Genomic DNA, 16,107 nt, shown 5'->3' with positions numbered 1-16,107 from the left:
TATGGTATGAGTGCAGGCAGGTGGGACTAAGGGGAAAAAAAATTTGTTCGGCATGGACTTGTAGGGCCGAGATGGCCTGTTTCCGTGCTGTAATTGTTATATGGTTATATGGTTAATGGGTGAGGTTGGGGAAGGGTGATCGTGTACCTCAGCTACATCAAATCATTTCACTCAACTTGTTCTGTTGTCCACAGGTTCTGGAACGTTCCCGTGATGTAGTTGACGATGTCAGCGTTTCGCTGCGACTCTGGGATACATTTGGTGACCATCACAAGGACCGACGGTTTGCCTACGGCAGGTATAGCAAAGCACAGGGTGAAAAGGCACCTTGGGTCCGTTTGAGTGGGGGAAACGACCCCGTCAATCTAATCGAAGAGTTCGTCAAAAAATGAAACAAATATTGGCACAAAGCTCAGAATATTCTGACACAGCAGTTGCTGGAAAGCTCAAATGAAAACTGAAAATGCCAGAAATACTCAGCAGGTCAGGCAGCATCTGTGGAGAGAGAAACTCAGTTGGAATTGAAGACGTTTTCTGTTTTTTTGGGGAGGTGGGGGGGGACAGTGGCACAGCGATAGAGCTGCTGCCTCAGCCCAGAGACCCGGGTTCGATCCTGACTACAGTTGCTGTCTGTGCGGAGTTTATACGTTCTCCCTGTGACCGTGTGGATTTGCTCCGGTTTCCTCCCACATCCCAAAGATGTGCGGGATTGTAGGTTAAATGGCTTCTGTAAGTTCCCCCCCAAGTGGGTAGGATGCGAAAGTGGGAGCAGCATTCAGCACATCATTCACCTACAAACCTGCACGTCTTTGGAGTGTGGTAGGAAACTGAAGATGTCGGAGAAAGCCCAAGGGGAGAACGTACAAACTCAATACATAGTCGGGATCAAACCCGGGTTTCTGGCGCTGTAAGGCAGCAACTCTACCAACTGTGTCACCCATAGCTGCTGATGAGGTTTCTGACCTACCCCTGACAAAAGTGTATGCCGTTTACATAAGCTGCTGTGTGATTGAGTTGTTTTTATTTACTCCTGCCCAGGTCCGATGTGGTTGTGCTGTGTTTTTCAATTGCCAACCCCAACTCTCTGCACCACGTGAAAGCCATGTGGTACCAGGAAATTAAACACTTCTGCCCACGAGCGCCCGTCATCTTGGTTGGTTGCCAGCTGGACCTGCGCTACACGGACTTGGAAGCCGTTAATCGTGCACGGCGACCTCTCGCAAGGTATAGAAACGTAGAAACATGGAAACATAGAAAATAGGTGCAGGAGTAGGAGGCCATTTGGCCCTTCGAGCCTGCACCGCCATTCAATATGATCATGGCTGATCATCCAACTCAGTATCCTGTACCTGCCTTCTCTCCATACCCCCTGATCCCTTTAGCCACAAGGGCCACATCTAACTCCCTCTTAAATATAGCCAATGAACTATGCCTCAACTACTTTCTGTGGCAGAGAATTCCACAGATGTACCACTCTCTGTGTGAAAAACAAAATTCTCATCTTGGTCCTAAAGGACTTCCCCCTAATGCCCCTGTCACACTTAGGAAACCAGAACGGAAACCTCTGGAGACTTTGCGCCCCACCCAAGGTTTCTGTGCGGTTCCCGGAGGTTTTTGTCAGTCTCCCGACCTGTTTCCACTACCTGCAACCTCCGGCAACCACCTGCAACCTCCGGGAACCGCACAGAAACCATGGGTGGGGCGCAAAGTCTCCAGAGGTTTCCGTTCAGGTGTCCTATGTGGGACAGGGGTATTATCCTCAAACTGTGACCCCTTGTTCTGGACTTCCCCAACATCGGGAACAATCTTCCTGCATCTAGCCTGTCCAACCCCTTAAGAATTTTGTAAGTATGTCCACCAATGGAACTGGACACAACATGCTGTATTAACGCAGCAGGTCAGGCAGCATCCCTGGACAGAAAGGATGGGTGACATTTCATGTTGGGACCCTGGAGTTTTTAAAGGTGATATATATAAATGAAAATCCATCTCTTGCCAAGTAATAACCTTTGGAGAAGGGTGGCACAACAGTCTTTTATTCATGAACAATATTTTCCACTGTAACCTCCCTGCACTGATCCTCTTTAAAATTCCTGACAAGTGAGCTCATTTATGGTTTAGTTTAGAGATACAGCGTGGAAACAGGCCCTTCAGCGCTCCGAGTCTGTACCGGCAAACGGTCCCCGCATATTAACACTATTCCAAACGCACTCGGGACAATTTTACATTTAAAGCAAGACAATTAACTTACAAACCTCTACATCTTTGGAGTGTGGGAGGAAACCAGAGATCTCGGAGAAAACCCACGCTGGTCACAGGGAAAACGTACAAACTCTGTACAGACAAGCACCCGTAGTCAGGATCGAACCCGGGTCTCTGGCGCTGTAAGGCAGTAGCTTCACCGCTACTGTGCCTCTCTTAAGTATAATTTTATAAAAACTATGTTTGTCCCTTGCACAGGATGCAATGTATTCTATCTGGAACAAGCACTGTATTACACTGTATTGTGAAGAAGGGTTTTGACCTGAAACGTCGCCTATTTCCTTCGCTCCATTGATGCTGCCTCACCCGCTGAGTTTCTCCAGCATTTTTGTCTACCACTGTATTACACAAGTACATTTTTCCTCAAAATGTATCTAAATAAGTATCTTGACTCAAATTGTCACCTATCCATCTTCTCCAGGGATGCTGCGTGACCCGTTGAATTACTCCAGCACTTTGTGTCCTTTTGTGTTTTAACTTGCATCTGCAGTTCTGTGTTTCTGCTTCCTCAAAATATCGTTAGCTAAATCAAATATTGGCAGAAGCAATGTACAGTTCTATTGTCCTGTTCAAAGTGCTAGAGTAACTCAGTGTTCAGACAGCATCTCTGGATTAAAAGGATAGGTGACGTTTCGGGTCAGGACCCTTCTTCTCATCCATGTTTCAGCACTTTGTGACTACCTTTGCTATAAATCAGCATTTGTAGTTCTCAGTTCTGTGATGTTTTTTGGTTTAAAGCTCACTTGCAAATGCCTCAGATGTCACGCTTTGATATTGGTAGGGAGTCTGTCGATTGCACCTTAACAAGGACCTTGCTGTGTAACGTTCCGAGTTGCCTTTTCAACTTGTATTTTGTTTGCCTTGAATTCACAGGCCAATAAAACACAATGAAATCTTGCCTCCCGAAAAGGGTCGCGAGGTGGCTAAAGAGCTGGGGATCCCCTACTACGAGACCAGTGTGGTTGCACAATTTGGCATTAAGGACGTCTTCGATAATGCCATCAGAGCTGCCTTGATTTCCAGACGACACCTCCAATTCTGGAAGTCGCACCTGAGAAACGTTCAGAAGCCTTTGCTGCAGGCCCCGTTCCTGCCTCCCAAACCACCTCCCCCCATCATCACTGTCCCCGAGCCCCCCACGACCAACGAAGAACACCCAGCCCTCCTCTTGGCCAACCCCCTCTGCGCAGATGTCATCCTGGTGCTTCAGGACACGGTTAAGATCTACGCTCACAAGATTTATCTGTCTACCTCCTCCTCAAAGTTCTATGACTTGTTTCTGATGGACCTCAGCGAGGAGCAGGAGGCCGGCGGTGGAACGTCGGTGAGCCACGGCGAGAGGCAGGGCCGGGAGTACTTAATGAGAGCCGCCAGTTTTGACGTCAGTGAACGCATGGACGAGGTGACGGCCATCCAGCCGCTGTCAAACCTGAGGGCGTCCACCAGTGACGGCATCTTGAAACTCAACGCCTGCGATGGCAGCTCGCGAGCGAGGGCTTGGTTCAAGAGAGGGAAGATTCTCTCGTCGTGGAGCCGAGCCTTCATCAGCATCCAGGAAGAGATGGCAGAAGATCCCATCAACTTCACCAGCCGGCGGATGACGGTGGTGCACATGGACTACTCCGTTCACCCGGACGCGTTCAGCGCGGTCATGCGCTACTTGTACACGGGCCAGCTGGACGAGCACGAGAAGGAACTGATGCAGATCGCCCACATCGCCGAGCTCCTGGAGGTCTTCGACCTGCGAATGATGGTGGCCAATATCTTAAATAACGAGGCCTTCATGAACCAAGAGATTACCAAAGCATTCCACGTACGGAGAGCAAATCGAGTGAAAGAATGCCTTGCCAAAGGGACCTTCTCTGGTAAGTCGTCAAGTCAAATCAAGTCACTTTTATTTCTATAGCACATTTAAAAAACAACTCTCGTTGGCCAAAGTGCTTTACATTGGTGGAGGTACTAACGTTATACAACAGTGGTTCGTAGATTAAATACATATATAAATACATACATATAGCCCTCGCTCAGAGGACGTCAAGAAAGGCTTGGGACTAGAGATGAGTTTTAAGTCTCGACTTAAAGGAGTCGATGGAGGGGGCAGTTCTGATGGGAAGAAGGATGCTGTTCCACAGTCTAGGAGCTGCAACCGCAAAGGCGCAGTCGCCCGAGCTTATGCCTAGACCGCGGGATGTTCAGTAATCGCAAGTCGGCCAATCTGAGGGACCTGGAGGTGGTGTGGTGGGTAAGCAGACTTTTGATGTAGTGACTGGCTTCTGCCTACGATAGACACAAAATGCTGGAGTAACTCAGCCGGGCAGGCAGCATCTCTGGATAGAAGGAATGGCTGACGTTTCGGGTCGAGACCCTACTTCACACTGAGACAAAGGGGAGAGGGAGGTACAGAGATAAGGAAGTGTATGGTGTGAAAATGAGACAAAGTGGATGGAGATCATAGAAAATGTAGAATTGAGCATCTTTAGCTAGGAGAAGGTAACAAAAAATCAAACATAGATAAAATGTAATCGCGGGCAGTCAGAGAACTATGCCTTAATTATAATTGCATCAGTGTGCTGGGTCCAGGAAAGATCTTCGGAAATGGGGTTGAGAGGGATAGCTAGATCAGCCAAGAGTAGACTTGATGGGGCGAATGGCCTAATTCTGCTCCTATAACCTATGAGCAACATCCGCCAAAGCAGGGTGACGATGTGGTCTTCCACCCAAATCATTTTCAGTGATTCAGTGTTCAGAGATTCCCTGATTCAGGGACAGTTTCTTCCCAGCTGTTATCAGGCAACTGAACTGTCCTCTCACCAAGTAGAGAGTAGTCCTGGCCTACCATCTACCTCATTGAAGATCTTCGGACTCTCTTTAGTCTGACTTTACTGGACTTTCTCTAGTACAAAACGTTACTACCTTTTTCCTATATCTGTACAGTGTGGATGGCTTGATTGTAATCATGTAGTCTTTCCGCTGACTGGATAACACGCAAGAAAAAGGTTTTCGCTGCACCTCACTAATAAACTAAACTAAACATTTTCTTATCTCTGGAAAAAAGACAAATAAAAGAGGATGGGAATCAAGAACCCGAGAACATAAGTTTATAGTGAGAAGGGAAAACATTAATAAGAACCTGAGGGGAAACTTTTTTACACAGAGGGAGGTGGGTATATGGAACGAGTTGCCAGAGGAGGTAGTTGAGTCAAGTTTTAGCAAGTTTAACTTGGGCAAGTACATGGGCAGGAAAGGTTTAGAAGGAAATGAGCCTAACGACGTCTACTAGTGCCGTTGGGACTAGTAGATGGGGCATTTTGTTCGGCTTGGGCTAGTTGGGCCGAAGGGCCTGTTTCTGTGTTGTATGAATCTATGACTATAACCTGCTTAACAGTGAAGGGATAAAAAATGAAGGCAATGATTCACTTAGCGAAGGATGCCTGAGTACCTTCTTGATAGGGAAACCATGGTTATTGTGGAAGTACACTTTGATCATTAGGGTTCTTCTACACTGGACAGTCTCTTGTCCAGAGTTGGGGAATCCGGGACCAGAGGACATGGGTTTAATAGCTGCCAGATGAGGTAGTTGAGGCAGGGACTATCCCAACGTTTAAGAAACAGTTAGAGTCCAAGTACATGGATAGGACAGGTTTGGAGGGATATGGGCCAAACGGCTGGGACATGTTGGCCGGTGTCGGCAAGTTGGGCCAAAGGACATGATTCCACACTGTATAGAAACATAGAAACATAGAAATTAGGTGCAGGAGTAGGCCATTCGGCCCTTCGAGCCTGCACCGCCATTCAATATGATCATGGCTGATCATCCAACTCAGTATCCCGTACCTGCCTTCTCTCCATACCCCCTGATTCCCTTAGCCACAAGGGCCACATCTAACTCCCTCTTAAATATAGCCAATGAACTGGCCTCAACTACCCTCTGTGGCAGAGAGTTCCAGAGATTCACCACTCTCTGTGTGAAAAAAGTTCTTCTCATGTCGGTTTTAAAGGATTTCCCCCTTATCCTTAAGCTGTGACCCCTTGTCCTGGACTTCCCCAACATCGGGAACAATCTTCCTGCATCTAGCCTGTCCAACCCCTTAAGAATTTTGTAAGTTTCTATAAGAACTCTGAGTTGGTATCACTCTGAGTTGGTTATTTGCAGGCAATGCAGCAGGGGGGAGAGAGTTGTGAGTGTGAGATATATGTGTTTGTTCAGTGTTGTATCAAACCTGAAAATATTGGCCATTTGTATTGTCAAACCAGTCTAGCAGTGTGGTCTGAATCAGTGGACTTACCTGCATGTGTTAAGAGCCTAACGCCTTTATCGGCAGCATATACACCAATTAGATTTGTCAACAAGATGGACTGCACAACAAGCACTGTGCTATTAAGTACTGTGGTTAAGACAGAGAGATTAGTAATGGAATATGCCAAAGAAAATATTGCCTGTGCTATCATTGGTGAAGTCAGACACGATTCCAATGCAGTTGACTCCTGCATCACAAGGACTTTCAGATTACAGACACTCGTCTTTGCAGAACTCACAAATCACTCTCCAAATCAACAGGAGTTACAGGGGGAAAAAACTCCCTCAAAGGATTTATGTCAAAAAACATAAATAATTAACACAGAAAATATATTTTTGGGAACACACAATTCTTGATGCATGGACAGATGACAGAGCATTTGCATTGTGGAAAATCACGATACAGACGTTTAAGGAACACAAACCCTGCCCTCCACCTCCACCCCCCTTCCCCAATGCAAGGGTTCTCTGTAATGGTTGTGTGAGAACAGGTATGATCAAAATACCAACCCAGCATGTTCTCATTACACTCCTCAGCAGCTTCTCCAGTGGGTTAACTATTCTGGCGTCAACGACTCGTCCTTATTGCCTGTTCCTGTTGTTCTCTCGCCATGGAAAGAAATTGCTCCAATTATTATGTTAAAATTGCCCTTTGCAGTCCTTTGCAGTGAATCTGAAGTCTTGTTTTGTACTCACTGTTTAACTTGTGCGTTGCTGATCCCCATCAGCCACAGGTCGTAGGTTTGCCAAAAGCACGGACTTAATCCCCATATGAGTGTTTAGTTTTGTTTTGAGATACGGAGGTTCTGAATATATCTCTGAATTTTTCCCGCTGTTGTGTGGCCTAAATTTCAAAATGGCTGCCACAAACGTCAAGTGAAAGACATTATCCAGAGAACAGAAAGAAAGTGGCACCTGGTTCCACTGGGGCAGTTCAAATAAATAATGTTGAAGCTGAGGTTATTGGTGACTTGTAATTTATGCCATGCTGCAGAGGAAAAGATTCACAAATGTACTCAGAACCTTCTTGAAGATAAGTACTATTGAAGCATTTAAGCTGGATGTACACCTGAGGGAGGACTGATTGTAAGGATATGATGAATGTATCTGGTGAGAGATTGGAGGAGGCAAGTAGGGCGCAATCACTAGCATGGATCTGATGGGCCGAATTACCTGTTTCTGAACTGGGCTTTCTATGTGTAGGAAGGAACTGCAGACGGTGGTTTACACCGAAGATAGCCACAACATCTTCAACGGGTCAGGCAGCATCTATGGGGAATAGGTGACGTTTTGGTTCAGAACCCTTCTTCAGACCTCTGGGCAATCTATGTTTAGTTTAGTTCAGAGCCGGAGCTTCAGAAGAAGGATCTCGACCCGAAGCATCACCTATTCTTTTTCTCCAGAGATGCTGCCTGACCCGCTGAGTTACTCCAGCTTTTTGTGTCTGACTTCAACCTACAAACCTGCATGCCTTTGGACTGCGGGCAGAAACCAGAGCACCCAGAGGAAACAAAGTTTCCTTTGGCATCCACGTTCATCATTCCTTTCATTGCAACCTAAAATTACACGCTATTCTTCGAAAGCAACTGTAAGCGGCAAAAGGTATTGTGAACAATAAGCTGAAAACACTTTGTAGGAATTAAAATGAAGGCATTAATAAATAAAAAGGTAATATCTTCAGGAACTATCATCCGATTATTATCTCAATGGGGTTAGGTTAGGTAATTGGGAGGTACAGCGAGACCTGTACACCGGTCACTGAAAGTTGGCGTGCTGGTACAGCAGGCAGTGAAGAAAACTAATGGAATGTTGGCCTTCATAACAAGAGGATTTCAGTATAGGAGTAGAGAGGTTCTTCTGCAGTTGTATAGGGCTCTGGTAAGAGCACATCTGGAGTATTGTGTACAGTTTTGGTCTCCTAATTTGAGGAAGGACATCCTTGTGATCGAATGGCCTCCTCTTGCACTTATTTTCTATGTTGATCCAAACAAGTTAGCCAGAGCTATCAGATAACCTGTTGATGTGCAAACAGGTAGCAGATGGTGAATGTGTGGGAATATAATTAAAGCCAGAATACTTTCCTCTCATCTTTTGGATGGAAAACAGTCCATGTGTTCAGTGGAATAGATATCATTACACAGGCTTTGGGGAGTGGAGGATTCCAGTAAGCGGATCTCAACAAGTCTCAAGGGGCTGCTAATAAATTCCACATGACTATTTCCATTTGATGAAATGTTTGGAAGATACATCTAGAATTGGCTCGTTTGCATTTTCTTTCCCTTGAGAATTGACGCTGCTGAGGGAATGGCTGAAAGCATTTCCGTGAAATCTGTTGTGTTCCGCTGTGAATTTAATTCCGTACAGAAAAAGATAGGCATGCAATAAATAATTTGTATGTTAGATTATGAGTGGAGTCATCGAGTCATACTATTTGGAAACAGGCCCGTCGACCCAACTTGCCCACACCAACCAACATGTCCCATTTGCACTAGTCCTACCTCCCTGCTTTTGACCTGTCTTATCCATGGACCAGTTTGACCTGTTAATCCTGTCCTATCCACGTACCTGTTTAAATGTTTCTTAAATATAGTACCTGTCTCAACTACTTCCTCTGGAAGCTTGTTCCATATCCCCACCACCCTTTGTGTGGAAAATGTTACCCCTCATGTCTCTATTTAATCTTTTCCCCCTTCACCTTAAAGGGCCTGTCCCACTTTCCCGAGTTATTCACGAATTCTCCCGAGTTTTCAAACTCGCGGAATGTCCGTAGGAGGCCGTGGATATATCGTAGCGCCTCGTTGTGCCAGCTGTAGGTACTCGGGGCTATTTTTTTACTCGTGGATATTTTTCATCAGGTTGAAAAAAAAGTCCCAACTTACCTGATGCCCCGACCTACGACTGGCAGTTGGTGAGATGTGGCATAATAAGGAAAACTTTCTAATCTTGTCCACGCATTTGAAATAATTTGCTTAAAAATGATCGCCTTCTTGGTATTCTAAACATAGAAGCACTGGGACATAGTAGTCTGTCTCTGGAGTACACTCCACAATGGGAAACATAACATACACGCTGATTTGAACAAATAGCAGATTTAGACTGTTGTCAATAAACAATAGGTGCAGGAGGAGGCCATTCGGCCCTTCGAGCCAGCACCGCCATTCAATGTGATCATGGCTGATCATCCCCAATCAGTACCCCGTTCCTGCCTTCTCCCCATATCCCCTGACTCCACTATCTTTAAGAGCCCTATCTAGTTCTCTCTTGAAAGTATCCAGAGACCCTGCTTTAATCCTGATGCTATCTGAGGCAGCGAATTCCACTTTTTTTAAATTTTTTTAGTAGCAAGTTCAAGTTTAAATAACATTCATTGTCACATGCATCAATTGGTACAGTGAGATTTGAGTCACCATGCAGCCATATGAATAAAAAATAACACAATACTCGATAGAATTTAACATAAACATCCCCACACAGTGGAATCAACCGTTCCCACTGTGAGGGAAGGCAATAAACTTCAGTCATCTTCCTCATTGTTCACCCGCGGTCGGGGCCTATGAGCCCTCCGCAGTCGCCCGATGTTCAGGCCCTCTCGCCGGGATGATGGAACTCCGACGTCTGAACAGACGAACGGACTCAGCGGCTTGGAGTTTCCGAATCGGCCGCTTCATACCGTAGACCGCGGCTCCCGAAGTCCACAGGCCGAGCTGGGCGGAGCTCCAACACTGGCGATGCGGTTGAATTTCTTCAGCTCTTTGTGGTGCTGTGTCTAGATCCTCCATGCATCAGTCTATTCATTCCTGTTGTCTCTTTAACGTTTGCTCGTTGGGCTAACTGGTGTTCTGTGCTTGAGGAACACCCCCATTCTACCAAAAGAAAAGTGCTCAGCATAAGGGTCAGGCAGCATCTCTGGAGAACATAGAAACATAGAAAATAGGTGCATTTGTAGGCCATTTGGCCCTTCGAGCCTGCACCGCCATTCAATATGATCATGGCTGATCATGGATAGGTGATGTTTCGGATGGGGACCCATCTTCCGACCTGAATTGTCCATGTTCTCCAGAGATGCTGCTGAGTTACTCCATATCTTTGTGTCTTTCTTCGTAAACCAGCATCTGCTGTTCCCTTTTTCTATTCCTTTCCACCACGGCTTTTAGTACTGAATTATGCAACACTCTCTCCAGGTTGTTCAGCGCGTGCTTGAAGATGTCTCTGTATTCTCCCCCACCACTTCTTAAGCCACGGTGCACTGCTCCTTCGAGAGACGCTAGCTGGTTTGAAATAGTACAGGTTAGTTTCAACTGATGCTGATGCTTCTGGAAATTTGGCTCCCAGCAGAGGGTCTAATGAACAGAACAGCGCATTTACTGCTCGCTAAATGTTGTAGTAATTAATAAGCTCGAACCATGAAGTTTGCGTGATGCTTTCGCTGAGTCTAATGGCAAACGCAAATCCCCATTGCCTCTTTTCCAGCACTATCCAATTTATTCTGCAGTATATCTCAGTAGATTCCCTGTGATTGAAATCTGTCAGGGTGCAATTGCAATCAAATGCAGTAAGCAATTGTACTTCAACAAAGTAAAACCCAAACCTCTCTATATTTTAAAAGGGCATCAAATTAAATGAGATAGATGAATACAATCTTCTCAGCAGAAATGCAATTTGACATTGGTAATAATTAAAACAGATGAAAACCAGATTACAATTAAAAGATTATGGTTATGATCGCTGACTAGATGTATAAAGAGCAGTCTACTTTAGATTTATGAAAGATGTGATTCATTAGTTTGGAGATACAACATTGAAATAGGCCCTTTGGCCCACTGAGTCCACGCACTTGTTCACACTAGTGCTCTGTTGTCCCACTATCTCATCCACTCCCTACACACCAGGGTCAATTAACCTACAAACCCACAATTCGTTGGGGCAGCATAGTGGTGCAGTGGTAGATACAGCTCCAGAGACCCTGCTTCAATCCTGATGCTATCTGTACAGAGTTAGTACGTTCTTCCTGTGGCTGCCGGCTTTTCTCCGGTTTCCTCCCATACTCTAAAGACTTACAGGTTTGTAGATTAATTGGCTTCAGCAAAATTGTAAATAGTCCCGAGTGTGTAGATAGCTAGTGTATGGGGTGATAGCTGGTCAGCACGGACTTGGTGTGTATCTCCAATGTCTAAAGACTAAAGAAAGCCACTTGGTTACAGGGAGAATGTACAAACGCAACATAGACCTGAGGTTAGGTTTGAAGCTGGGTCTCCAGAGCTGTGGGGCAGCAGCTCTGCCAACTGTGCCACTGTGCCACCTTTCACTTTCAAAGAGAACAGATCGAGCTATAGAATTCAACCAGTGCTTTGCCAAAGTTATGTGCTTCACCCTCATCCTAACAAACGTGGATGTAACCAATAGCACAAGAGTGGATATGGTTAACATTGAAAGAAGTAACTGATACACGGTTGAAAAAGCAAGCAGGTCACAGAGGGATTTTATTCAGAGGATGATGGATGTGAGAGGGATGTCACAGCGTTTGTTGGAAAACCACAGCTTTCTTTGCAGAGCACAAGGCAATCTACATTGCTTTGTACACAATGTCCCCGATCATTTCACACCATAGACTTCAGTGACAGCCTTATGCTTGCTTAATGAGCCACATGTCATTTTTAAAGACGTCTTTAGGATTTTTATTTTTCATTTTCCATTGTGTCAACTTTTCTTCCCATATGCACTGCTAAAAATCACTGAGGAATTTTATGGCAGAAGCATCTTATGTGTCCGATTCAGTGTAAGCAGAAGTGTCAATATTAGCTTACTTTTCATAAAATGTATTTATGGCTTCAATGGCAGGATTTTTTTGCCCACCCCAACTGCCCTTGAGTATTTGGACATGGAGACATCCAGCACAGAAACAGGCCCTTCGATCCAACTTTTGGTCCACATCCCTCTAAACCTTTTCTATCCATGGCATTGAATTGCACAACATGTCGAGAGTGTTTTAATAATAATAATAATAATACATTTTTATTTATGGGTGCCTTTCAAGAGTCTCAAGGACACCTTACAAATATTTAGCAGGTAGAGGAAAAACATGTAAGCGGAATGAAATAAATAGTAGAGACATGACTAGTACACAAATTAAAGACAGAATTCAATTCAAAACACAATATGAGGCAATTCAAGCACAGATGAAAAGGGAGGGGGACATGGGGCTATGGATAGACAGAGATGGGTCTTGAGGCGGGACTGGAAGATGGTGAGGGACACGGAATTGCGGATCAGTTGGGGGAGGGAGTTCCAGAGCCTGGGAGCTGCCCAAAACTGTGGAGGTTGGACTTGTGGATGGAGAGGAGACCGGCTGATGTGGATCTGAGGGACTGTGAGGGTTGGTAGGGGGAGAGGAGGTCAGTGAGATATGAGGGGGCCAGATGGTGGAGGGCTTTGTAGGTGAGGACCAGGATTTTGTAGGTGATCCGGTGGGAGATTGGAAGCCAGTGAAGTTGTTTGAGGACTGGAGTGATGTGATGCCAGGATTTGGTGTGGGTGATGAGTGGGGCAGCTGCGTTCTGGACCAGTTGGAGTCGGTTGATGTAGGTGGAGCTGATGCCAAGGAGAAGTGAGTTGCAGTAGTCTAGTCGGGAGGAGATGAAGGCATGGATGAGTCTTTCAGCAGCGGGAGGTGTGAGAGAGGCTCTGATTTTGGCGATGTTGCGGAGATGAAAGAAGGAGGTTTTAATGACATGGCGGATGTGAGGCTCAAGGGAGAGGGTGGAATCAAAGATCACACCAAGGTTGCGGGCCTGGGGAGATGGGGAGACAGTGGTGCCGTCGATGGTGAGAGTGGGGTTATTGATTTTGCTGAGTGTGGATTTGGAGCCTATGAGGAGGAATTCTGTTTTATCGCTGTTGAGTTTGAGGAAGTTATGTTGCATCCAGGTTTTTATAGCTGACAAACAGGAGTTGATATGGGAGAAGGTAGGGGGGGGGGGGGGGGGGGGGGGGGGGGGGGTGGGGGGGGATTTGGTTCCGAGGTAGATCTGGGTGTCATCGGCGTCATTATTATCATATGGCCCGAAACGGAACAATTAAATTCTTACTTGGAACAGCACAACAGGCTTGCACTCATAGTACACTGTAAAAACCATAATGAACAACAAAGTCAATAGACAATAGACAATAGGTACAGGAGTAGGCCATTTGGTCCTTCGAGCCAGCTCCAATGTGATCATGCTGATCATCCCCAATCAGTACCCCGTTCCTCCCTTCTCCCCATATCCCCTGACTCCGCTATCTTTAAGAGCCCTATCTAGCTCTCTCTTGAAAGCATCCAGAGAACCTGCCTCCACCGCCCTCTGAGGCAGAGGTCCAAGAAAGGTCAACAAAAAAGAAGTTATATTAACGCAAAGCAAAAGAAAGTCCTGAATTCCCTAGTGTAACCAAGACAGTTCATAGTTCAAAGTTTAGTTGGTGTTCAAAAGCCTGATGGTTTTTGGGAAGATGCTGTTCCTAACCCTGCAGGTCGCAGTTGTCAGACTCCTTGGCCTTACTCCCAATGGCCGGAGTGAAATGACAACATGGCCAGGGTGGTGTAGGTCTTTGATGATGCTGGCTGCCTTTTGGGGGTAGTGCCTCCTATAGGTCCCTCCGATGATGGGGAGGTGATTACCTGCGATGGACTGGGCGGTGTCCACCACTGTTAGTGATCTCCTAGTGGGGACCACGGGATAAGGGATTGCAAAATTAATACTATCACCTGTTTTTGGGGATGGCACCATGGTGCAGCAATAGAGTTGTTTCCTTACAGCGCCAGAGTCCCAGGTTCGGTCTTGACTAAGGGTGCCGTTTGTACCCAATTTGTACCTTCTCCCCGTAACCTGCATGGGTTTTCTCCGGGTGCTCCGGTTTCCTCCCACGCTCCAGAGAAGTACGGTTTTGCAGGTTAATTGGCTTGGGAAAATTGTGAAATGTCCCTCGCGTATGCAGGGTAGTGTTCGAGTGTGAGGATCGCTGGTCGACTCGAACATGGTGGGCTGGAGGGCCTGTTTCCTCTAAACTAATCTCTAAACTAAACAAAACCAGATCTCAGAGATCTTCAGATAAATGGTTGGGTAGTTTGCTATTCAAAACCTATGGGGACCAAGCAGTAAATCTAATCGAGACCAAAGATCAGATCAGCAAACATCTTACTGAGTGGCAAAGCAGGTTTAAGAGACCACACGAGGCATTCCTCCTGTCCATCTTATTTACTGTAGCAACGGTTGAAAGAGAATTGCTGGAGCTTTACTGCAGTGTGTGGTGTTAACTTTCATCACTCAAGCATTGCTTAGAGTAATAGAGTGATACAGTGTGGAAACAGGCCCATCGGCCCAACTTGCCCACACACGCCAACGTGTCCCAGCTACACTAGTCCCACTTGCCTGCGTTTGGTCCATATCCCTCCAAACCTGTCCTATCCATGTACCTGTCAAACTGTTTCTTAAACGATGGGATATTCTCAGCCTCAACTACCTCCTCTGGCAGCTTGTTCCATACACCCACCACCCACTGTGTAAAAAAGTTACCCCTCAGGTTCCTATTAAATCTTTTCCCCTTCACCTTGAACCTATGTCCTCTGGTCCTCGATTCCACTGCTCTGGGCAAGAGATCTACCCGATCTATTCCTCTCATGATTATGGGATGTTAATATTCAGGTGATGTGGAATTCAAAAGGCAATGCTATCACGAATCTTCTGCTGTTGTTCTTTTGTGACAGATGTGGTGATTAAATTGGATGATGGAACAATCTGTGCCAATAAACCCCTGCTCATCTCCAGCTGTGACTGGATGGCTGCAATGTTTGGAGGGCCTTTTGTGGAGAGTTCGACCAAAGAGGTAAGGTCTTTAGACTTTCGATTTCAGAGATACAGCACGGAAACAGGCCCTTCGGCCCACCGAGTCGGCTCCGACCAGCGATCACCCCAAACACTGGCACTATTCTTCACACTAGGGACAATTTACAATTTTACCAAAACCAATTAACCTACCAACAAACCTGCACGTCTTTGGAATGCGGAAATAGGCCCTTCGGCCCACCGAGTCTGTGCCGACCAGCGATTGCCCATACACACTAGTTCTATGCTACAGAAGCCAATTAACCTACAAACCCACACGTCTTTGTAATGTGGGAAAAAAAATCGGAGCACCTGGAGAAAACCCACAAAGGTATGGGGAGAACGTGCAAACTCCGTGCAGACAGCACCCACAGTCAGGAGGATCAAACCAGGGTATCTGGCACTGTAAGGAAGCAACACTACCACTGCGTCACTCTGCTGCCCCTAGTGCTACTTAAGGCTACTGCATGGAGGATATTGGTTCAAAGTGGAGGGGGTGACCCTTGGGAAGAGGATTGGGATCTTGACTCTGACAATGCAACTGACATACAATTGGGGAGCAATGTTCAATGGGTGGCCGATCTCACTCTCAATTGGATTACACAATTAGGAAGAGTCACAACTGTACAAGAGCATATGCCGCAGGAAGGAACTGCAGATGCTGGTTTAAACCTTCAGTCTCAAGAAGGG

At 46.1% G+C, this 16,107-nt stretch overlaps 1 protein-coding gene across 1 annotated transcript in view; it reads left to right on the top strand.

Moving 5' to 3' along the window:
• The window catches only part of LOC129713241 (rho-related BTB domain-containing protein 2-like), a 54,352-nt gene that overhangs the window by 21,798 nt on the left and 16,447 nt on the right, over window positions 1–16,107 (top strand). Inside the window, exons 3-6 of the mRNA XM_055662178.1 lie at window positions 195–298; window positions 1,039–1,224; window positions 3,136–4,127; window positions 15,300–15,418. Coding sequence (XP_055518153.1) covers window positions 195–298; window positions 1,039–1,224; window positions 3,136–4,127; window positions 15,300–15,418 — 1,401 coding nt within the window. The remainder of the gene's footprint in view (window positions 1–194; window positions 299–1,038; window positions 1,225–3,135; window positions 4,128–15,299; window positions 15,419–16,107) is intronic.

Source organism: Leucoraja erinacea, chromosome 35 (assembly GCF_028641065.1).
Source record: "Leucoraja erinacea ecotype New England chromosome 35, Leri_hhj_1, whole genome shotgun sequence".
NCBI lineage: Eukaryota > Metazoa > Chordata > Chondrichthyes > Rajiformes > Rajidae > Leucoraja > Leucoraja erinaceus.
Note: the sequence above shows the minus strand (reverse complement) of the source record. Positions and strands in the feature narration are given on the sequence as shown.